General features: G+C 44.0%; 1 protein-coding gene across 1 annotated transcript in view; it reads left to right on the top strand.

Annotated features, from left to right (window-relative positions):
* Positions 1 to 24,616, top strand: part of atrn (attractin) — a 125,159-nt gene that overhangs the window by 9,085 nt on the left and 91,458 nt on the right. The window contains exons 2-14 of the mRNA XM_075448796.1: positions 523 to 606; positions 3,086 to 3,199; positions 3,833 to 3,961; positions 6,259 to 6,455; positions 9,403 to 9,571; positions 11,613 to 11,703; positions 13,097 to 13,346; positions 13,682 to 13,865; positions 14,208 to 14,362; positions 19,046 to 19,130; positions 21,548 to 21,768; positions 22,728 to 22,843; positions 24,226 to 24,364. Coding sequence (XP_075304911.1) covers positions 523 to 606; positions 3,086 to 3,199; positions 3,833 to 3,961; positions 6,259 to 6,455; positions 9,403 to 9,571; positions 11,613 to 11,703; positions 13,097 to 13,346; positions 13,682 to 13,865; positions 14,208 to 14,362; positions 19,046 to 19,130; positions 21,548 to 21,768; positions 22,728 to 22,843; positions 24,226 to 24,364 — 1,934 coding nt within the window. The remainder of the gene's footprint in view (positions 1 to 522; positions 607 to 3,085; positions 3,200 to 3,832; positions 3,962 to 6,258; positions 6,456 to 9,402; positions 9,572 to 11,612; positions 11,704 to 13,096; positions 13,347 to 13,681; positions 13,866 to 14,207; positions 14,363 to 19,045; positions 19,131 to 21,547; positions 21,769 to 22,727; positions 22,844 to 24,225; positions 24,365 to 24,616) is intronic.

Genomic DNA, 24,616 nt, shown 5'->3' with positions numbered 1-24,616 from the left:
AACAAGACAACGAGCAGGTGTGTTAGCAGACTTGCTGCACCCTGAGACCTACATCAGTATCTGTCTGCGTCTAAGTGTCCCCTGTGTAACTGAGCTTCCCTCTGCTGCTGTGTCATCAGGCTGGAATTGATGGCTCAATAACAGGCCGGGCGCCGCTCTGTGCTGTTATGAAGGTTTGTCCGCTCGTCACGCCGTTGGCCTCGCATGATCATTTGCTGCGCGGTTTAATCCTTTTCAGACGCTTCGTTAGCTGCACAACCGCCGAGGTGCACCAACTGAAAACGTGACGCAACAGCAGTTGGTGTTTACTGGCGCTTTTACTGGTCTGCTGAATGACTCTTGGGTAGCAACGCTGTGTGCTTTTTCACGCAAAGCAGCAAAACATGCCACAATACCTGCTTGAAACTTGTTTGATTAAAACCTTCTTTTTTTGCCAAGTTATTGGTATCATTTATGTACTCTATTGCGTCACTTCCATCTCAGTTTATAACCCTGAAGTTTTCTTTCCCCATCTCTCCTCAGGCTGACGGGCCCCTCCGGTTATCTGACTGACGGTCACGGACACTACAAGTACAAGACCAAATGCACCTGGCTTATCGAGGGACAGTAAGTACAGAACAGGGCTACTAGTTTGGGACCAATCCCAGCTTTGGACAAGAAATTCCAACAATTATGGCACACTCTGCACACAAGAGCTGAACATCTCTCTGGCGTGGACTGAATGACGTGTTTAAACTCTTTTCACACATAAGATGTTGTAATATTAAGGACCCGATCAGTCGCTGATAAGGATTGTGTTCTGTCATTCACACATCGAAACCCCTTCCGTTAACATTCGGCAGGTTCCAGTCAGACACGCATGTGAAAGTGACAAAAAGAGCCATGTTCCACACAGTCCCTGCTGTTTGCCATGAGAGAAGCTGCAGCAACGCTCACACCTCTGTCCTTCTACAGTTGCAGTTTTCTCATAAAAACATGTTGTTCTGTGAGGGGAAAAATTGATATCAACCTAACGAGCATCACGCATTGTGTGAGGCGGCGCGGGGGTGGATGCGAGCAGTTAAAGAGAAGGAGAGGTTTTAGCCACGGCTCAAAGACTTTTCTCCTGTTGGTTTGGCTCGGGGTGCTGAGAGGAAAACCCGCGTCGGTGCCGCAGCACAGTATCAAAGGTGAAACGCGGACAGGGAGTGTTTGGGCGGCGCTTTTAGGAGTTTATTTGAATAACGTGATCTGCCAGATTCCTCCTAACAGCTGATCACAAGTCAACTTAACCCAGCGCTTTAACCTGAGTAAACTAGCTCTCTTTGATAAGGCATCAGGATGAAAACTAAAGGTAAATGTGGCGAAGTGCTGTGGAAACGGGTTCAGCGAATCTTTTATGATGCAAGCGAATCACATGACGCGTGAATGAATGCACACCACGCTGTCACAAAAACTGCTGAATCCAGGTTTTCAGAATTGGCCTCATCTACCCACCTAGCCAAAACGTGACACATCTGGAGAACTAAGATCGAAAACGGGATACTCCTCATCTCATCCCGTCAGCTTCTGCCGAGCAGACACTCGCGTACTTCTCTTACATTCGTCGAGCATTAGGAATTTATCGTGTCCAGTAGCGGCTGGATAAAAATTGGTAGCAAAGTAACAGTAAGAAATCCAATACCGCCTCTCCTGTTTGAGTCGGCACATCCACTCCACACACCGGGGGGATTCAAAGATAAGTCCAGACTTCTTTGGCTGCAAGCTTTTCTGAACCCTAAACTTGTTGATTTCATTAACATTTCAGGCCAGCTTACTTTTGCAGGCAGGGGAGTGGGGGTCAGTCAGTCAGTCAGTCAGTCAGTCAGTGAATCAGTCTGTCAGTGATGACGAGCTCAGGAGACCACACCTCATTCAATGCTCCTGGATGAAAAGCTGTTATTCATCGTTTCCATTACATACTAATGGGTCATTTCTTCACTGAGAGAGACCTCGGCACATCCTTAATGGGAGGGTAGTGCGGTGACCTGCACAGTATGCATCAAACTGACAGGAATGTATTAACAATCTTAAAGAGGTTTTATTAGCATTCTCTGCGTGTTGAAATGGCTTAAAGCGACTTAGCTTACGAGCAGGTTTCACATTCAGAGTAAACATGGACTGGGTGGGGTCTATACGCTGCCTTGCTCAAAGGGACCACACTAAAGCAGGATAGGGTGTTTCTTTGTCAGTCCTGACTGTTTTTGAATCACTTACTGATCACGAGTGCAGTCTTCTAATCGGATCTCGGGCCGGCTGTCATTCCTCATTTTATTTGTTTGCGTGAGAGGAAAAGAAAAAGCCACAAAATAACATTTTGGGGGAGAAAAAATGTGACCATTCATAACATTTCCTGTTCATCTTGTGCTCTCATCATAGATGTGCTTAATGGGCCTTTGTGTTCTTCCCTACTCTTTTGAATGATTTCATTTAGCAATGGTAACCACATTTAGAGCTGAGACTGATTTAGGAATCTCAAGAATGCTTTCAATTAGAAGCTGATTGGACGGGCCTGTTTTGCCGTCTGCTGCCTCTCAGTGACAGTTGGTTTATTCATCAGCAGAACTGCCCCACTGTATCACTGTGTTGTTGTCAGGTGGGATTATTTTCTTTTTCTTTTTCTTTCTTGTATTGAGGCAGATATAGAGATGATCTGTGTGAAATTTAGCTGGAGGTGGTAAATGATTTCCATCTTGTCATTTAGTTAATTATCCGTCATTTGTTTTCCTTTTCTGCTTACGTAGTGAAAGTAGTTATGTTTTGCAATCGGCTCGGCCTGACTGAACAAAGATATGAACTATAGATTGTATGAATATTCTAAATGTTTATGGACAAAATGGCTGGTAAACCCTTAAGTGATCCTGATGTTTTCTTTGTAAACGGGCACTTTCAGTCAGGTGAGACTACATGGCACAGTGGTCCTGTATACACTGCATATTTGATTAAAAAAATCCAGTAAATACTTTCGTGAGGTGGCAAATGATGAGTTTGAAACCCAAAATGTTGTCATCCTGTAAGCTAGTCGGTGTTGAGAGACATTATAACGGCCCTCGTGTGCGTTTTACAGGCCCAACGCCATTCTGCGATTAAGGTTCAACCACTTTGCCACTGAATGCAGCTGGGACCACCTCTACGTGTACGACGGGGACTCCATCTACGCCCCTCTTCTGGCTGCTTTCAGGTGGGTCTCCTTCAGATTTGTCTGATAACCGGTTTAGCGTAGGGGGCCTCTCTGTCCCGGTTTTCAGTTTCCCTTTCCATTCGTTCTGTAGAAAAAAAAACGGTGTTGCGGGGGAAGTTATCTAAAGTTAAATCTGTTAGTTTATGTGTTTGAACCTTTTGTTTAACAGGCACAAAGGAGATTATTTTCAGTGCACAACGGGCACGTTTCCCACTGTGTTGCATCAACCTTCCCTATAATTACACATTTTAAACTGAGGATACTGATTGTTGCAGTTTCACAGGAGGAATCTGTGTCCACTCTTGCTAAATTTAGCTGCTCGACAGTCTGCGGTTCTGTCCTCATGACGCTACAAACCTTTTTTTTTTTTTTTAATAGTCTGAACCGCAGGCGGTCCAGTCCAGTCAAGCAACACACAATGTCTGTGAAGTCATGCTTCACCTTTGGTTTTTTACCTTTTTCAAGAAATGTGGTTTTTAATCACGATGCCACAAAATAAAAACACTCGCTATTTAGCCCCATAGTAGTTTGTACATCATTTTTACATAAATAGGCAGATATGAAATCACAAGCAAGCTTGGTTTGGTGTGACAGATGAAGATTTGGAACGCCACTGTTTTGTCATCACTGCAGCGGCCTGATCGTGCCCGAGCAGTATGGGAACGAGACGGTTCCTGAGGTGGTGTCTCAGTCCGGCTACGCCCTGCTGCACTTCTTCAGCGACGCTGCCTACAACCTGACTGGCTTCAACATTTCTTACAGGTGAGAGAAGTACTGCGTTAAAAAAAGGTTGAACCGTGACTGCATCCTTATGTACGAGAAGGAAAACAAAAAAAAAAACAGTCGGTGCATGTCCGGCGTCCTCTGCTGACCCACACCATGAGATGCTGAGAGAAAATAATATCTCTGTCCACGGTTGGGATTTATTCGTGGGATGGGTCCACTTCACCCCCTCCCTAACACATGGTGACTCATTGAAACCCATCATTTTGTGCACGATTCAGTCAATGCTGGCACAGCGGGTGGACGCCATTTTCACTGCTGTGATCCATTTTCTGCAGGATGTTGTTGTTGCATCAACACACCATAAGGTACGAATCCCCAGTTTTTTTTTTTTTTTTTTTTAAATGTATAAGAAATATTTAGTACCTAGTGACGGTAGATACGAAGCAGAAGTTTTCTTTTGAGGATTTTAATTTGGTTTTCTGCTTTACAAAGAGAGATGTTGCTTTCTCCAGTTCTGCTGATAATCTGTAGTTAAAGTTTTTATGCTTTATTTTAAAAATGTTATTCTACTAAGAGCACCTTTTTAAGTACCATAAGTGGTTTGATTTCCCACTCCAGCTTTCCGATTGTGTCTTAAGCTCGTTTTTTACAGTCGTACAATTAAACAAGAAACAGCTAAGTTTGGAAAATGCAAATCTTGGACACTTATGTGAACCTAGAACATAATAATTTATGTTCTTTTGCAAGTGGAATAAAAACACCTGACCTCCCAGCCACTGTTTTTTAGTTCAGATATAATCAAGCAACATATTGAGCATTCTCTAGATTGCTGTCTTGAATCAGTTCTAGTTGAATTGTGTTGCTTTTCATTTGACAACGAGCTTGGTTCTGAACAGTCTGAATCGTATATTCCAGTGTCACCGCACACTTTTCTGGCACTGATCGCTCCACTTTGAAACTCATTAAATGTAAACCATTGGTGATGAAACTCTGAACGCTGCGTACCACTAACAGGCTGGTGAGCTCCTCCGTGCTTTGTTATTGTCATTAGCTTTTTTTTTTCTTTTTTATTTCACCTGACACAGGCCAGTAGGAACTACTTAGCAATAAAAAAAAAACAAAAAACAAAGAAAACATTCCGCCTCCAAAACAACACTGAACTTAGTACATAAGAAAGAGGCGTGAGGAGGAGAAGATATTCTAAAAACCAAAGCACAGGCTGTCATCGGTGAACATCTGCAAAGGGCACAGCGGATCGCTGCGCCGGGTCCCTCTGCTCATCCCATGTTCGTTGGTACTATCACCATGGCGATGGCTGAAAACCACACAGCTGGATGAAAGCAAAGTGCCCCTGGTGCCCCCCAGTCTTTGGTGTCTGGTCGAGGTGGAGGAGCAGAAACATCAAACCATCGGGCACCAAAAGGAACATGAAAGAACGACGAGAGGCCTTTGCGCCTCCATCTCGCTTCCAGCGAGTTTGTCTTTAGGATGAGAGAATTTAGCAACCCGCTTAGCTTTGATGGCATAGAAGGTTTCTTTTCTTGGTTTCTAGCAACATGTTTGACAGTGACTTCTTCATATAAAACATTAGAATTTTTTACCAAATGTCTTCACACATTTTTTTACATCCTTTTCCCTGTTTTATTTACCACATTGTTGACGCTAGTTTGGCATCTCAACACTGTTATTTTTAGATTACCAGGGCTGACCAAAATACTGTCTCCTGGCATTTTTTTTTTTTTTTTTTTTTAATGTGCATGCCCACACAATGAAGGGAGTTGGCTTTGAGCTACATGTGAGCTTTGCCCTCAGGCTGCATAAGCCACTCTGAGTTCCTGTTTGTACCGATAACTGAATTCTCTGCACTGTTAGTGTGGAAGAAGTCCCACTTTAGTGATCATAGCCCAGTTCTCAGTTCAGTTTTAAGTTATTAGACCTGTTTTTGGTGCTTATCTTGTAGCCTACAACACTTGTACATGCAGGGTGCAGTTTTGCATCATACAGTATGCGTATGTCTGTGTTTGGGTGTGACCGATGAATGCTTCTGAGTGGAGATCATCTGTAAGTGTGCTGACTCGGTGTCTGACAGTTACCTCAGCCTCTGGCTCAGTGCTGCGTCAGTGATGTAAGCCCTCCCTGGGATGACCGACTCATTTTGAGGCAGGAGGATGCTGATGATAACAAACATCTGCAGGCTGTGCAGACGGGGAACGGGGCACATTTCAGCTTAATGAGGCAGATGCGGCGTAACTGTCAAAAGGTGTTCCCGATGTTTCGTGTCAAATCCTCGTTTCTCACTCTCACTGATTTTTCTCATCTTTTCTCACTGGAAGGGTAAATACGTGTCCCAACAACTGCTCCGGCCGAGGCGAGTGTCGTGTGGGGAACTCCACCTCTTCAGTTTACTGCGACTGTGAAGCCAACTGGAAGGGGGAGGCCTGTGATGTCCCATACTGCCTGGCCGGCTGCGGCTCCCCAGACAGAGGTCACTGCCAGGACAAGGCATGCGTCTGTAAAGCCGGATGGCAAGGTGAGCTGGGATCACAGCAGCTTTGCTTTGGCTAGCTCTAAGCGACTGCATGTTCACAAATGTGCTCGTTTGAGTAACTGCAAAGTCATCGAGTTGGTCGAGGAAAACCTCCAAAAAACCTTTTCTGAAGTAAGCTTTCGACTGAGTCTCCATTTTGTGCTTTGACTGAACAGTGGCTCTCATCTTACATCAATCATACATTTAGCTGCTGTGATTCAACTTTATCAGCCAGAATTATTAATAACTGATATCAAGCTCTTCATTGAAGTACAGTATGCCTCCGCCCCATTTTCAGTTCTCTTTTATAAAGCAGTATTCTGCTTTTAGAAGTGAAGAATCTGAAGATCAGAAACTTGGGCTCACTTTTCGCTTTTGTGTCTGTTTGATCCAGAGCTGTTGGATCACAGTTAGATCTCCGAACAGACTCCAGCTCATTTGACAACGAGCTTGGTTCTGAACGGTCTGGATCGCCAGAAAGAGCTGCGACTCGATTCTTTGAAAAGCAGAAAGTGAAAGTAAACTCAAGTCAACTTTGATATTATGCACAGAGATTTGTGCTTTCATATAAGGAAGGGAGGCCCTGCCGGGGTTGATCAAGTCCCGGAGTGTGTCCCCGAGCCAATTGTTTGTTTTTTTTCTTCACAGTTTTAGTTTTTGTAGGGTAAAGAAGGTGTTGGACATTCAAATAAGTTGTTAGGGTTAGAAAGAAGGCCTGGGCAAGGCGTTAGAATCTATCATGTAAAATCCAAGGATTAAGTATTGAGAAGAAGTGGTTAGGTTTAGGAAAAGAAGGCCAGACTAGGATGCTAGGAATCTTCCCTGTATGCAAGTCGTAAAATCTCAGTTTTGGGCATTAAAAGCGACTGCATAGGGTCAGAAAAAGGTGCTGTGGTATATGGCTCATATGATTTGGAAAAAATTTAATTGGTTGACACAAGAACTATGTTTAGTTTTTAATAAACAAGTTCGAGGGAGATTAATGGACTCTGCCTTCTGCTGCCTGTCAACCTGCCGTCGAGTGTATTTTTCATTGTTTGTAACTGTTCTACAAATCCAAACTATTTGTTAACCTTGTTCAGGAACAAAGAAAACCCCGGAAAGATCCAGTGCAGCGGAGCACCGGCAGCTCTATCGAAGCAGCTGGAGGTTTAGGTTTTATCCGTGCAGATTTCTGCAGTTTATGCGGTGACTCAAACCAGGGCCTCTTCAGCTTTAAGCCTCCACCACTTGAGCTTTTGCTGCCCCCATAACATCCATCTGCTGTCACCCAGGGGACTTCAAATGAACTTTTTTTTTTTTTTTCTCCTCCTTCTTGGTCATGTCCCGACACTTCTGTGTCCTTTTTGAATCCGACCATCTGGACGTTCCGACTGCTCCATTATCTCTTCCACGGCTCCGCTGCACTGCTCTGCACGCGAGGAGACAACTGCTTGATTTAACTGCAGTTATATATCGGCAGCTCGGTGTGCTCATCGTATAATTACCAAGGCTGAGGGAGTTTAGAAACAGTTTTTTTTTCTTTTTTCTACCCTTTTATTACCTTGTCGTGTTGTTTCTTTCAGAGTAATGTCACCCTTGGTGTGCTTTTTTGCTGCCAACCTCAGAGTGAACTCATTTTCTACACCAACAAGTGCAAAAGCAGACCGATGTCTGTTTAGTGGAGCTAACCTTTCATTTAATTGTCCTTTTTATAGATGCACAGCCATTTTTTTTTTATAAGCATGTAAACCAGTGTTTGTGTGAAAGAAAAGCCACAGAGATGCAGTGTTGCAAGCTGAGGTGTTCTCGCTACCACTTTTCCTTTTCCAGCTGCTGAACAGAACAGCAGAATGGGTGGCATGACCTTGATTGTTTCTGAGAATCGTTTCCTTTCCTGGTTCATAGCCAGCTGTGCGTTGCTTGCGATGACGATCTATACTTTTCGGCCTGGAATAACGAAACGCAGCAACCAATAAGTGCCGTCACTCCGTCTCACAGCGAAGACGCAGGGATTCATTCCCCCAGGATCTGTTAACCCCACCACAACCTCTGTGGTTTAAAAGAAAAATCACCAGGAAACAGCCAACCTTTCGAGTCCCGACTCGGTAGTTGTTTGCCAGAAGTCTTCAGAGTCTTTTCCCCTAATTCAGGAGTGTGTCCGGTTTACGCTGGCGTTATTGTTCTTGTTCATAAACAAAGGAAGGCGGCTCTGGGCCAAAGACATCTGTTTATATTATCCCACTCCCAACAGTCGGCTCCCGACGGGGTCTGTTTCCAGAAAGAATGTTCAAAAAGTAAATTATCTGGAACATCAAGTTCAAACAACAGTTTACTCCTTATTGCTGATTTCCTTGTATTTAAAAAAAGCAAACAAAATAACTCAATTTTGGAGGATTAAATGTTTTAATTATTACTTTTTCATTGCCATGACCACCAAAGCCCTCTTTTGCCTCTCTCACCTACCATTACACACACACACATATATATATATATATATATATATATATATATATATATATTAGGGAATTATTCACTGAGTGGTCCATTTTTTTTTTTTTCTTAAGCACAAGTTTCTTGTGTTTACCTAAAATGAAAATCAATAATTCTATTTATTTTCATTTTATTTTGATTTCACATGACCCTTTTTAGTGTTTGTACAGAGTCAGCCATTTGTTCTTAAACATTTCCATGTAGATGGGCCTCATCAGTTTGCTTTAATGACCTGCAGACAGCTTGTTAACACGAGCTGTCATTAAAGTAAGCTGATGCAGCCTGTTGGAAGTTTATTTCTCCTCTTAATGCTGGAACTCTTTTTCGCAGAATCATTTAAATGTTTTTGTTTCTCTCCGGGAAGTCTGTTTTTGTGTCCGCCAAAAATTTGAAGAAATGAATTGACCAAGCCTCCTGGTTCATTTCACCTGCTGTGGAGCCTTGACTCTGTGCTTCTCTCCCCCTCCTCCTCCCTCAGGTCCAGACTGCTCCATCTCCGTTCCTGCCAATTCCTCCTTTTGGAACCGGGAGGAGTATCTTGAAGCCGGGCTGGCCAGGGCTTCCCACAAGGCTGCAGTGGAGCAGGGCATCATGTGGGTCGTTGGAGGCTACGTCTTCAACGCGTCAGATTATCACATGGTGAAAGCGTAAGTTGGCCCTCCTGTGAACATCCTCTCTCTGATTGGAGGCATTTCGCTGCGGCTCCCATCCGTGCGAACAGAGAGATGTTGCTTTTCTTGTTGCTATGCGACTACAGGGTATGAAATGCAGTAACTGTGCTTGAGAAACCATGATTATGTTTAATGTACATGTGTTGTGCTGAGTTCTAAAGTAGTACTTGGCTGACCGAGAGAGAGCACGGTACTTCCTGTCTGTTTAAAAATGGACGAGGAGAAAAGCGCTGCGCACTGTTCAGACTGTAGAGTGTCTAGCAAAGAGTGAAGTATGTTGTTAAACCATGAAATTACAGGATAGGCTGATGCTCCTCACCCTGTACTCCACCCAGGAACATTACACTTACTCTTTTGGCTCAGAATTGTGATTTTTATGGGTTTGCCAGCAGGCTGTGAGCTCTTTATTTCTACCCACGGGCGGTCATGTGAGACTATAAAGAAGAGTTCTGTCAACTTAAAACTGCTACCTTGACATGGTTGGATTGATCCATAAATACATCCTCTTCAGTGTAAAGTTTCACCTTATTTGAATGCAGTCAGTGTTATAGGTATTTTAGATGCAACATTTTCTTTCTGTTACACTGAAAGATAACAGTTTGGTCAGCATCTTCAGAACCACAAGGCTCATGGTGCTGCAGGTTTGCAGAGAGGTTATCCAAGGAAGCCCAGATGGGGGGGCAGGGGGGTTATCGTCACCCAAAACCACCTGCAGTGACTTGTTCCAAAGTGACCTTATTGTAATGGAAAACAGTGGCATTGTTTCATCGTTTTCTTTTACAACACTTTGGACTTCCTGGTGTCTGTGTTTTTCTTTCTTTTTTTTACCATGAAGACAGCAGCAGGGAGCACAACAGGAAGAGGGCACGCTGGCGCAGGCAGAATGATGAGCCGTGTTCTGCTGGGACACTTCCAGTCTTGGCACTTGACCCACCTCTCTAACTTTGTTCTGGACCACATGGCTGCAGTGTCCCCTTATGACATTGGCCCTATTTTAGTAGAACAATTCACAACACAAAACTTAAGGACTGGTTCAAGAAACACAAAGCTGTGCAGAGTGATGATCCCTCTGAAGCACGTCTATCAATCTGATAGATGTGATAATAAATCTGATAGAGCTGAAGTGACGACTCTGTCGTACATAGTCATAAACTTTGCTGTTCACTGTTTGTCCGTTCCTCTCTTTGTTTATGTCTTTAGAGGCTGACAATAAGAACCTCTGCTTATTGAGCAGCTTTTCACTGGTTTGTCTGGTGTTGTACTGGTGCGTCCAGTCAGTCCCCGTTCACTTGCATTGTCTGATCCAGTCACCACAGATGGTTCCTTTCATGCTAGTAAAGCTCCTACTAAATAAAGGCTAAATTAGACCCAGTATAATCCGTTCTATGAACTGCAATAGACTGCATTTCCTGCAGTGAAGACGCTATTAAAGGCAACTTCCTCTAATGGTTAGAAGAACTATGAAAACTCTCCTGACGTCCAAACGCACCCATAGAGGCCGTATCAGTGCAACACACAGGACATAAAGGATCTCCTTCTCATATTTCTGTGCCTCATATAATAATGATGAGGAAAGAGGAGTTTGGGTAACCGGCATTTAACAAACAAAACGCCTAAAGTGCTGTTAATGCTGTAATATGTATGTTATATATGTCAAGAGCTTATCTGCTACTACACAGCGAGCATCACAGCGTTGTCACATTATGATCGCTCTGACTTGATTTTCAAGGATGGAATAAAGTGTCACACCCTCTGAAGACAGCGGCTACCAAACGGACTTCTGCAAACGCTAAACCTGCGTCCGATAGCAAGCCTCTTCTCTCCTCGAGGAGCAGCTTAGAAATGGAAACATTCTTCAAAGTTGTTTTCCCGAGCTCGATGTCCGAGTTGCCGGCAGGAGGACGGAGGAGATGAGGAGAGATGGGAAGCCATTATACTTTCAAAGTGGGCAAAAGCCCACCAGGAGAGGCTTTTCTGCCATGCTGAGCGCACCTTTTTGTCCTTTCTTTTTCTGTAGGTACAACCTCACCAGTAAGACCTGGTTGACCCTTGACCCCTCTGTCAACACTGTGGCACCACGATACGGCCACTCACTAGCTCTGCATGAGGTGAGTGAAGCGATGAGGGGTGTTCATCAACAACACACAGTCACTACATTTCATTCCTACATCAGGACATTATGCAAACATCTGCTGCTTTTGCCAAATTAGCCTCAATATGTTGTAAAGATGGTTTCCAGAGTTGACAAAAAGAATCTATGACAGCTATATCGAACGGAGGCACTGAGAGAAACATTACCTGTCCTTTTATTTAGGCTTCCAGTTTGATCTCCTTCCAGGATTTGTTATGTAAATCTCCGGGTTTGATGCGCTGCAGTGAAGTGATGAAGCAGTTTCTCAGGCAGCTGCAGGAAGATTGTCGGGAGCCGCTGATGGAACGATAAACTGAAGGCTTAGATTCAGAGGAAGATGCAGTCCGTCTGCTCTGTGGTTTGAAAGGACCACAACTGAGCTGCAATATCTCTCGCAAACAAATGGCATCCTAGTGTGGGAGTGTGTCTGGTGAGTTGATGTGGGGAAGCGAATCTAAGATGAGATCACTGTTAATGCATAACAGGTGAATGGATCAGAGCTTTGCTGCCACAGGTGATGTGCCAGTCCCCACACAGAGACTCTCAGACGTAGAAAAACTGAACATGGTTGAGAATTCGTTTTTTTTTTTTTTTCTAGCTGTGACTGTAATGGCAATAGACGTTGTTCTTTTGGTTTAAAAAAAAAAAAAAAAAAAAAAAAAGGCATCCGATGATCTGAGAAAGTTTCAATTAAACGTTTACTTCTATTGTGTAATCCAAAAAAAGTGAATTGCCAAACTTTTGATTTGATGAGACCTGTTTCTGTTGTTGTCCGCTTGTTGTTGTTCAACACTCAGGGACAGAAGGAGGCTCCCTGGTGATTGTTAAGGTTACATACTGTTCCATTAGAGCAGTGGTCATAATGACTGTTGTGTGGGTATTTCACACTTGAGTCATAAAGGGATTCAGAGGGTTTTAACATTTGTATATGACATAGCATAGGTTCTGAAACCAGACTACTGAAAAGGAATCGGGCTTTCCTTTTCCCTGGGTTTTCCCAGGCAGAGAGGTGCTTGGTATGTGTGTGGATACTCGCAGGCCCCTGTTGGACCGAGGGAGTCTGAGGACACTGCTGAAAGAAGCAAGCTGTGGAGTTGAAAGGAGACTTTTGGGCTTGGCTGGCAGTGTGGTGTCCTTGAAGAGGAGACTGGTACCAGGAAGCCAGAAGGGCTGCTGCTTTGGCAGAAAACCCGGGTGTCAAAAATATTCGGTGGATTTTGTGTGTCTCGGCTCCATCAGCACCGATCCTGTGCTGTGCTGTGGCAGTCTGCTCCTGCTGGGTTTGGTTCGCCGCTCCCTCAAGCAGAGGAGTGTTGTGTTTTGTTTTTTTTTTGTCTCATTTCTCCATTGTGTGACTTTGTTTCTCTCAGGGGAAGATCTACATGTATGGAGGAAAGATCGACTCCACAGGAAACGTATCCAGCCAACTGTGGGTTTTCCACATCCAGAACCAGACCTGGGTTCTCCTGAGCCCCCGTGCCAAGGACCAGTACGCTGTGGTGGGACACTCTGCCCACATTGTGCCTCCCACCGAGGACGAGGACGGTCCAGTAATGTTGGTCCTGTTTGGACACTGTCCTCTGTACGGTTACGTCAGCCACGTGCAGGAGTACAACATTGGTAAGATGATGATGACTCTGCTAAAGTACTGTGGTGGAGGCCACCAAGTTGGCTCCACCAAATTCTTTGACTTGTTCACGTAATTATCCAACATATCAAACAAGACCTCACTATGAGGCCTTTGTTTTCTCCAAGTCAATCTGCCTGAGAAAATGAATCGGTCCGTCATGGGGGCCCCAACACAAAAGATCCTACTTGTGGGAGTAATTTGGATTGTTAGATGAAATTTCATCAAACAAATGCTGTCTCATCCCACTTTCAAACTACTAAGCTACTTCTACTAACTACTACTAAGCTACTAAAAAAAAAAAAAACACTTCTCTGTGACCCTTCAGCCAGAAACACCTGGAGCTTTGTGAGTACAGATGGAGCACTGGTCCAAGGCGGCTATGGCCACAGCAGTGTTTTTGACCCCAGCACCAGAGCCATCTACATCCACGGGGGCTATAAGGCCTTCAGTGCCAACAAGTATGGCCTCGCAGGAGACCTGTACAAGTTTGATGTGGACAAGAGGAAATGGTGAGATTTAGTTTTCATTTTTATTGCAATAGTTGCTGCAGAATTGATACACGCTGCAGTGTGACGCTGTAGCGCGTTGTGAATGTGTCTCTTCTTGAAACAACTCTGTAAATGATTCACATAAAATGGTCTGACGACCTGATATTAAATGTACAGAACAGGCAATGAAATGTACAGTAAAAACTTCAACTAAAAAAAAAAAAAAAATTTCTCTTCCCATTTTTTCTTTTTTTGTTTTAACTGTATATTGCGGTATGATATTAAACTAAGGAGATATCTGAGCGGTTAAACGAGCTCTGTGGCACCCAGCTGTGTAATGAGCATCGCCGTGTTTCTGTGCAGGACCATTCTGAGAGACAGTGGCTTCTTCCGCTATCTTCACACGGCGGTGATGGTGAGTGGGACCATGCTGGTGTTTGGAGGAAACACGCACAACGACACATCCATAAGTCACGGCGCCAAGTGCTTCTCCTCCGACTTCTTGGCCTACAGCTTGGGTCAGTAACACACGCATGCACACAGGGGCTCCTGCAGTCAGCTTTACCAGCCTCTGCCCTGCCGAGTATGCATCATCTTTTTTTTTTTTTTAAGTTCTCTTCACTGAGCCTCCTCGCATTCATACATTTGCACGTGCTCAGATAGCCGCTCGGGACAACCGCTGTGTGTGTTACTGACATAGAGAAGCTCCTCTGGAGAAACGGACGGTCGAATGTTCCGACTCATTAGCTGCAGTTACACTACGTGGCCGCTGAGAGCCAGAGGAGTCTTGGTGCTCTGAGCCGAAAACCTCTCTGCATTTCAATTGTGAGGCTGCTGGCTTTTAAACAATTGCCCTAAAACATGCCCACAGTGTAATGCGTCACTGTGGACGTCACCCAACCTTCCTTGAAACGGTGTGCACTCTACACACGGTGTACAACAACGCTGAATAATTGCATAACTGCAGAAAATGTGCACATCCAGAACTAGTCAGAGCACGTACAGAGAGTACTCGGTAATATACAGTATGTGTGATCACAAAACATCTGCTGCTTTTCACATAAACTACCAGTCACAGCAAACTCAAATATGTTATTGCCCCCCCCCCCCCCCCCCCCCCCCAAAAAAAAAAAAAACACAAAACGCCAGGAAAGCATTCTCATAGTAAACAAAAAGGCACAGTTGTGTTCAAATGTATGTAAAAAGTATCTGTTTGGTAAAGTCTGAACTGTTTTTGTAAAGTTTGGTAATTGGGTCACACTGGGCACCTGAAGCTATTTGTGTAGGTAGGCACCTGGAGGACCAGCATGCACCTGGGTGGGCCAATGTTTTTTTTACCAGGGAAAAGGAGAGGGCAGCATGCATGGTTTTCTTTGTTCTTTTGTTTGTTTTATTGTTTTGAAATAAATCATCAGAAAAAACGCAATAATTCCTTTTGGACTTTCATCTTCTTTTGCCTGCGTTAAACCACATCCCCCATGGTGCATCAGTGGTCTTTTGATTTAGTTTGGTTTAAGTTTAATTTTTTTTTTTTATGGACAAATGGTCACTACAGTTTTTATGTATAGATGGATGTGAACATGTGTCATGATAGGTCTATCAAATCCCCAAAATGAAGGTCCTCTAATGAATGAAATCAAAGTGTCAAAATTCGGTATGACTAGAAGCAGCCGCAGACAAAGCCAAAAAGTTATCGACAGATGTCCTTCCAGGACATCCTTATCTGAAGCTCAAGCACCCACACGAGAGTCGTGTGTCTTCGCTTCAGTTCAGGGCCATTACCCTCGAGCTCATCAGCAGGCTGCTCAAAGTTAATACACAATCCAAAGATTGGGATATGTATATACATATATATATTTTTTATATTTATTTTTTTAGGTGATCCTGAGCAGTTTACATAACCGTTGGATGAAACTGTCAGAAATGTCATATTTCCACATCATTCCCTCATTACAGACTGACTGAAGCTGACACCCTATGAATAATTCCGTCTCATTTCACCCGTCTTCTCCTGACCTGACCTGACCTGACATGTGTACCAGAAGCACTTATTTTGTTTACAGAGCGGAAAATACGAATAATGTTCTGCCTTGTTTGGAGAAAATTGAATCACCACATCCCATTTTGCTACCAGGCTACGCACTGTTCATGCCAAAGGCTTCTTTTATCCTCCGCTGTTGTAGAGCTTTGACTTTAAATGTTAGCCCAGGTTTTTTCATTATTATTAGCCTTTAACCACAACCGTCGAACTGTCACTCCTACACAGAGTGACCAAAGGTGATCAGACGTAGCTCTCCCCGTACGTTTGGTTAGAGGTGTTTTTTTTTCATTATTCAGGTAAAGTCTAATGTTGCGTGTTCTAAGCATGACCACATAACAATATCTGACCCTAATGTTATTCTCTCATCTCCTTGGAAGACGGACAGGAAATCGGGTCGTATCGCCAGACGGCAACATTAGACAGCAAGATTTGCCAGAAGCCTGAATATTTGGCGGCCTTTTAAAAGCCTTTTGAGTGGCCCCTTCACATTTTTACCTCGAACACTTGCAGCATGAATTTCATCCCAGTGTCTCTGATGTGCGTCGTCCCCACGTTTTCGTAATGAAAAGCGATGTCTGGATTTTGGCAGGTCTGACTTCATAGAACATCCCCTCCGGCTGCTGGTGACACTCGACTCTGTGCAGTCAAACACAAAGTGATCAGTGGCTCCGGGGAGCTGATCTCGTGCCTCATTTTTCTTTCGGCTTTATTCTTTTCTGCCACTGCTAAGGTGCTCATAACTGAGATAATTAAGCGTGTGTCATGCAGCTGCTCTACAGCGGAAGGTGTAACACACCGATTCCAGCTTGGAAAATGAGCTTTCTTCTCCATTTGTTAGTTAAATATAAAGGTCAGCCAATGTTCCCGTGTGCCCTGATCGACTTTAGCACATGTTCGTCAGGAAGAACCCCGGGATTCTCATTTTGTATAAAGATTGTTGTAAAGTGGGTGAGTTGGCCTGCTTCTGCCTTGCTGTTGCTCATTAGTCTGAGGCTTCTGTGTCTCTGGACGGGTGGAGCGATTCCCTGGAGGCTGCAGAACGGCCCCGTGAGTTTTCACTTTTCTGTGTCATTAGAGGGATGATTGACAAGCAGCACAATTAGAATCTCTGCGGAACACACTCCCTCTCCCATCTCTCTTTTCTTCATGACGGCTGCCTGTTGGCACTCAAACAGCTGTGGATCCTTCCGTGTTGGGAGGAACAGGTGATGAATGGTGCAACTGCAAATGTTTGTTTTTTTGGCTGTCCTTTACTTTTTTTTGCTGTCCTTCACTTTAGTTTTAATTTGGGCTAAACTTTAGTAATTAAACTTGTCGTTTTTGTCTCCACCCTCTCGGCTCTGACCTCTTTTTTTGCCCTGCCACTTCTCATCTGCTGTCTGATTATTTTGTAATAGGAGGAAGCTGACTACATAACACCCCCACCCACCCCCCACTTTAGCCAGCTGCAGTGGTGATGTCCGCAGCAGCACCTCTGGTGATTGGTGGATAATTACAGTTGAGCTGGGCCATGTATTGAGAACTAATTGCTTCTTCTTAACAAGCTGAACTCAATTAGAGGGCTGAATTTACAGGCCGTCCGCTGTGCTGACATTGGTTGACGGTGTTGTAATAAATCTTCTTTCTGAAGGACTATGGACCACACCACTTGCAATAATATGTTGGGACACTAGAGGGCACTGTCTACATATGAATGTGGACCTGGTGCAGACACCCCACTCTCCTCAGGGAGACCGTGATGACTTGCACTGCATTGTGCTCGGTGAATGCAGTCCATTGCATGCAGCGGCTGTTGTGTAATCCTGAGACTTTGATTTTCTGCATTCTGCCGTCTTTGTCAGATCTGCTGCTGCACTGCGTAGCAACCGACCTGAAGGATTCTATTTGTTTTCCCATTAAACACTGATGCAGTGATTTTGAAAAGTTAAGACATCTCAACAGATGGATAAACTGTATCGGCTGCATTTCGGGGACTGAACGGATCGTGTTCACTCATGTAGTTGCAGAATAAGTGTGTCATCTAAATGTGAAAACCAGCTGGTCCCAGTTTAGGGGTAAAACAGTCGTGTTTTTCTAAGGTTGAAACATATGTTTCTGCTTCACAAAATTCTAACTTGGTGGGCTTTTACGCTTTCTGTCTTTGATTTATTTTAAAAGTGTGAGACAAACAGCTCAGGTACAAGTTTAAATTTCGAACCGTAGAAAGCAGCTTTTAATGTTTCAGTTTAGACGTGTTTGATCTGCGGATCAACAGAATCACTCCCCTCTGGCTAACTACAGTACTTTACTTTAGGAGTCATCTACTTCCTGTCGGTCCCAACGCTGTCAGGCTGGAGGTAAAGGCACACCATGGGCACGGTTAAATATCCATAATGAGCTCTGATGACTTTTTCTAAACGGGTTTTCCTTCCAAGTAAAGGTAATGTGCTCAAGGATTGATGGGACTCATAAGAAGTTTAGAAAGGACATCTGTACTGCCCCAACAATCCAACCACACATGTCGTTTATTAAGCTGTGATGTGAAACTACAGCGGGACAACAAAAAATAAAAAAATTCTACAACTTGTGCATTAGGTAATCCAGTTTTGCTTTTAAATCATTAGGAAGAAGCCAAGATGGAACCATGAAAAATACTGTGTACAGAGAAAAAATGACAAGATGTACCAGTGTTCGGTTTGGCTCTTAGCACTGAAAGACTGTCTCTGGTGATGCATCTTACACCTGATTAATTTCATCCATGATGGATCAGCTCTGTAAGGGAGGATCAACTCGTATGAGTTGATCTGTACACATTTACTGACTGACCTTGGTTTAACTCCGTCTTTCTGACTCCGGGGTAGGGGTCAGTTCCATTTTGAGTTCTCTTAATCATGACGGTGCCGCTTTCAATCATCGCCTGAGATGGATTTAGTTATTCGTACATGCTGCACATACCAGACTGCCTTTTCCTTTTGAGACCGCTCCCGTGAAAGCAGTCCGACTCTTGATGTCTTGGTCAAGGACACTTGGACGACTTTTCTTTTTCTCTTTTATCGATTCGCAGAGACTTGTTAGCGGTCCTGCCAACCACCCCGAGGCGGGTCGGCTGAGTTTTGTCACTGCTTTAGATGTGTGAGAGCAGGTCAACAGTCTGACACTCTCCACTGGCTTCTCATTCCAGCTTGTGATGAGTGGACGGTGTTGCCTCGCCCGGACCTCTACCATGACGTCAACCGCTTCGGACACTCTGCCGTCTTCAGCGAGAGGTAAGACGGGGCTTTAAATCAAAATTTTTGAACCACTTCCAATGTCACGACTACAACCTTTTTGCAGGTTTATGGCCCAGAAACGAATATTCTCATCACCCCTTTGATAAATTCCCTCAGTCTTTGCTAAACTGTACATTTTTTACAAGTCTCACCAGGTGGAAACTGCTATAACTTTTTTTGTGGGGTTTAAAACTGGTTTAAAAAAAGGCAATAATCAAATCAAAATTGAATCAAATTTATTTGTATAGCACATTTCATGTACAAAACAATTCAAAGTGCTTCACATAAAATAAAAGCATTGCAGCAGGGAGAAACAAATAAAATAATTTAAATGAATTTAAAAACAAGCAACAGTCCAGATAAATTATAAATAATAGTAGCTCATTTGAAACATGACTCTGAAATGGACTCTGTGTAGTACACAGTACAATTAGAACCCTGCTGGAAATGCAAAGTGGCACGGCATCAGGTAAAAGTGACAGACGAGGATTAACCAGAGGTGGTGAAATAACCCAACTCGTCACCTTTCTTGATTTCTTTGTTCGTTCATGTGCGATGCCTCATTATCATTCAGTAATATGAATAGACTGCGACAAGCATGCTTCTGAGACCAGAAGCGATGACTCATCTGCACGTAGCATCTGCACTGTCAGCAGAGCGAGAGACGTTGATCCACCTTAAATTATAAATCCCGGCGCCAACGCATCAGATATTCACATGAAATGCTGCGTTTGAGTCGGTCCCGACTGAAGCTTCTGCTCCTCAGGAGAAATGAAAGAGTTTGTTTATGCCTTCATGAACGGATCACATTCAGTGAAAAGTTATGTTTACAGTGGAGATGCTGAGTTTTACTTTTGCCACTTTCGCTTCAGAAGAAAACGTCGTTCATATTTTTTATTTATTTATTTTTTTTCACATTCCAAGAAACGGCTGACGCATACGTAGCTGTAGACTGGGCCAGCTGTCGCCTCGTGTTCTTCTGACGCATCATCAGCCCTCCACCTTTTCACTTTGCCTGTGACCTTCAGCGGCCCGTGTTTTAGCTATATAGTGTTTTCTAAGCGGGCACATTTCACCCCGATGAAACAAGAAATCTAAACGGATAACGACGGATGGACATGGATCAGTAGGTGGTGTTGTGGTTTAGAGATAATAGCGAACACCCTTTATATTTCAAAGAAGGCAATATGTAGGCAAAATGCCTTCCACCCAAGAACATTCAAGCGAGGAAAAAAATAAAGATGCCAAGAGAAATATTGATAGGTAGTTTATTAATAATAGTTTTTATGTTGTGTAGGTGCTCTCACTCCAAACAAGGTCACCTATGTCACCAGAGTTTAAGATTCTAAACACTTATTTGACCTCAGAGTCCTCAAGTGGCCGCACTCAATAATGGAGACAAAGCCGCAGTGAATATTGGGAGTGTTAAGGCACGAAGGTTCCAGTGCTCGGGGTTTCCGCAGGGATCCAACAGAGGCCCGACTGCAAAGACCACCTCCACCCCAGCAGCACGAGCATCCAGAAAGCAAAGCACGCAGTGAGCCGAGGAGCAGCAAACCGACCCAGAGCCCGGGGGAGGCAGCATGCCCACGACGGCAGAGGATGGGCCATCCCCAAAGGGCTCTTATCTAGCTGCTATTATAACACTATTGGTAATCCTTGCATCTGAACCTGAAAACGAAGGAGATGCATTTGCTGTCTGGAGCCTCAAACTGTGGAACAGCCATGCCTTTGAAGTGCCCCTTTCTTCCCCAGTCTGTAAAGCTTCTTTGTTAAACCTTCATATTATTCCTCTTATTACACCCTTTCACGGGGCTCTACAGCTACTCCCTCTCTTTTTCATTTAGAACTTAAGATTGTTAGGGAAGCAAAGAGACGTAGTCCCCTCCAAGACTGCCGCACTCTCCTCTGTCTGATCTGTGTGCTCAGCAAACGGTTTGAAGTGTGACCTCTGTGATCCGGAGAACTGTTGATCAGACGTGTGCAAATTACCCACACACCCTGCCCAGCGGCCCTCACCCGCGCACACACACGCAGGCTCACGCACACGCACGCAGGCTCACGCACGCAGGCTCACGCACACACACGCAGGCTCCCAGCAGCTGAACAAAGGCCAGTGAGGAGAGATGTTCACAAACACTCTGGACCGGCCATCCAAACACAAACAGCAGGGTTGTCTGACAGGTCTGTCTGCACAGGAAGGGGGTTCTTGTTGGAGATTAAGATGACTTCTAAGGTAGAGGTTGAAGCCAAGAGCAGAGGAGGGTCACTAATACACTTCACTTGCTGGTGCTCTGCTGAAGTGGGCAGAATTGTGGTGCAGAAATTGTCTCTTTTTGCTTTCTGAATCCCTCCTCTCCTTTTTCACGCGGTCCTCATCTCTCCCAACATCTTTATTCTCCTTTGTCTCGCAGTGCGATGTACGTCTTTGGCGGCTTTAACAGCCTGCTGCTAAGCGACGTGCTGATGTACACGTCGCCCAGCTGCTCGGCCTTTTCCAGCCCTGCGGCCTGCAGCCAGGCCTGGCCAGGGATCACCTGCGTCTGGAACGCCACCCAAGGGACCTGCCTGCCCTGGGAAATCAACACTGCTGGTTCTGAACAGCAGCTCCCAGCCTCCTGCAACACGAGATCATGTAGGTGACATCCCTTTGAAGTGAAATGCTGCACTGGGATGAGTTGGGTGAAAAGTAATCCAAGATATTCGTCGATGCACAGACTCCCAGAAACCGCCCGTTTGTCTTGTCGGGTGTAAGAATGTCGAAAAATGATATCTACCAAACCATCCACATGTCATTATTCCTGTTTGTGTTGCAGTTAAATTCTGAATGAATAAATAATACATTAATTCTATATTTATTATAAAACAAAAATGTAGATAATGAGGAGTAATGATTTTGAGCTGCTCTTGTCTGATATGTATGAGATGGATTGTATTTTTGATTATTTTAATTTGTATAAGTGAAACTGAGCTGCTAACTCATCCAGTTACTTAGCTGCTTGATTATTGATGGAGATATTTTGTCATTGTGTAAATATCATTTCAATGGCAACAAGAAACAGCTTGAGACAGACGTGTGAAAACCTTTCCTTTGCTCCATTTTTATGTACCGTAAATTCCGGACTATAAGCCGCTACTTTTATCCCAGGCTTTGAGCACCGCGGCTTATAATACGGTATATGTTATTTTTTTTCATACCGCCAAAAGCATTTTGACTAGTAACATTAGACCAATAAAATGAACGAATAGTTCACAGTACGATAAATCAAACGGGGAAAAAAACATTTGCAGTATGCATTTGTTTATGTTACCATATGCATTTCATTAAAAGTTAAAAAATCCTCATGTGTAACATCTTTCTGTGTAAATATCTCATATTACAATGTGGACACCTGCGGCTTATAATCCGGTGTGGCCTATACAAGTACTAAATGGATTTTCTTTTTAAACTTCGAGGGTGCGGCTTATATTCAGGTGCGCTCTAAAGCCCGGAATTTACGGTATTTATTTATTTTTACTGCCATTTCTGTATGTGTGGTAACACAGTCGTGCTCGTCACTGTTTAGACCATGGCTAATGATATGCTGTGCACAGATGCTGAGATGGAAAGATGTGACCAGTACTCAGACTGTTACAGCTGCACTGCCAACACCAACGGCTGCCAGTGGTGTTCAGGCCAGTGTGTGTCTCTGGGAAGCAACTGTACCACGGTAAGAAAGTTGACTCTGGAAACCAGTGATGCTTTCTGTTCTGGAGCGGATAAAGATAAGGCGGTCAGAATGTTTCTGGATCCTGTAAGCAGCTGGTTCTGATGTGCAGGGCGGTTTTTTACAAAGCAAACTTAATATAAAGTAACGAGTTTGTGCAGGTTGAAAAGTGAGAAAGCGGCATTCAGATGAAGATGCCGATAACCGTCCAACAGGCTGTTATTACTGTTCCATCCATCCTTCCTCCCTCTTCCTTTCTCTCTATTACTCTATCCAAACACACACGGGGACAGCAGGTGTCTATAATCTGCATCACCCGACTTCAGTTGCCTCCGATAACACGGTTAGCTAACTGTATTAACTGGACTGGAAGGATTAAAAAATTACGCTGTGTCTCAATTCCTTTTGATGGCTGAACTGTTGTTGAAGAAACAAAATCTCAGAACAAAGTTTTAAAACCTCCAAAGCCAACAGTCTCCTCACTGTCACACAGCTGTCTGAAAGGAAAGCCAGTTTCCACTTTTAGAGACAACGGTTGGGTTGCTGGATTGATGCTCTTAAGCACCCACTGACGTCCGCCTGCAGAGTGGCAGAGTTGTCAGAAGGGGGAGTGCCGACATTTTCCCGCAGCAGCAACGCTGACGCGGTCCCAAAGCAGGCCGCACTGCATCTGGAGCTGATGGCTTTCTGAAATAATCACAACCCATGCAAATGAGCTTGAAAGTGAAAATCATCATCCAGATTATTTGAACAAGTTTATGCTAATGTTCCCTTCTGTGACATTCTATTGCAGTACAAACTAAAGTGTCATTTTAAGACCGAGTCCTGCTTAAGCAGTCTGATAATCTTTGATAGTCATGCTGACCCTGTCCTTCCCAGGAGCCACTTCTAGGATGACTCAACCAACTTGGACAGTTTGTACAGTTTGGAATACATGAAAGTCTCCTGCCCACCTTAAACAGTAAATTGGGGACACGTCGGACTTGAATAATGATTAAATCAACTACTGATGCTGCACCATCTTGTTTCCAGCACTGGATCTGATTTGACAGTCTGGTTTAAAACACTCCTCATTTAGGTGCTGCCAGTCGCTCAGAGGCAACTCGTGTGTTTTCCCCAGCTCGCTTCATCTGTTCTATCTCTTTAATGTTAAATAAATGAGGGTCAGTGCTCCTGTCCTCAGTTCTTAGATAATTTAACATGCCTGTTCGCACAGCCGACTTGTGAACATATTATTCGCAGGCTGTCTAAAACGTTAAAACTAATTAACGTTTCATCCGGTTTTAGACGAAAAGGGTTTAATTGTATAAAATTTGAACAAATTGGCAATTTCAGGATGTTGACATGTGTGTTCTTTGTTTTTTTTTCCTGCTTTCTCTCCTCAGGGGACCATAGCGGAGTATGAAGTTTGTCCCAAAGACAATCCGTCATACGTGTGCAACAAGAAAACTAGCTGCAAGAGCTGCGCAGTGGACCAAAACTGTCAGTGGGACACTCGCAACCAGGAGTGCATCTCACTGCCAGGTAGCTGAAATGCAGAAATTAGAGCTGACAGGCAGAAGAATGTTGGGAAGTGTTTTCACAATTATTTATCTATGTTTGAGAAAGCTCGGCTAATGAGGGAGTTCATGACGAATTGGTTATATATTGATAATGGGATGAGTGTAATGTTTGGTGAAGGCCACAGCTCCAAAGCTGACTACACAGACCAATGTGAACAAGTAGCCTGATGTGCGAAAAGATGGTTTCCGTATAGTTCTGCCGGTTCCTTTGGGG

The sequence above is a fragment of the Odontesthes bonariensis genome, chromosome 17 (genome assembly GCF_027942865.1).
Source record: "Odontesthes bonariensis isolate fOdoBon6 chromosome 17, fOdoBon6.hap1, whole genome shotgun sequence".
NCBI lineage: Eukaryota > Metazoa > Chordata > Actinopteri > Atheriniformes > Atherinopsidae > Odontesthes > Odontesthes bonariensis.
The sequence above is the reverse complement of the archived record's forward strand: the minus strand, read 5'-3'. Positions and strand labels throughout refer to the sequence as shown.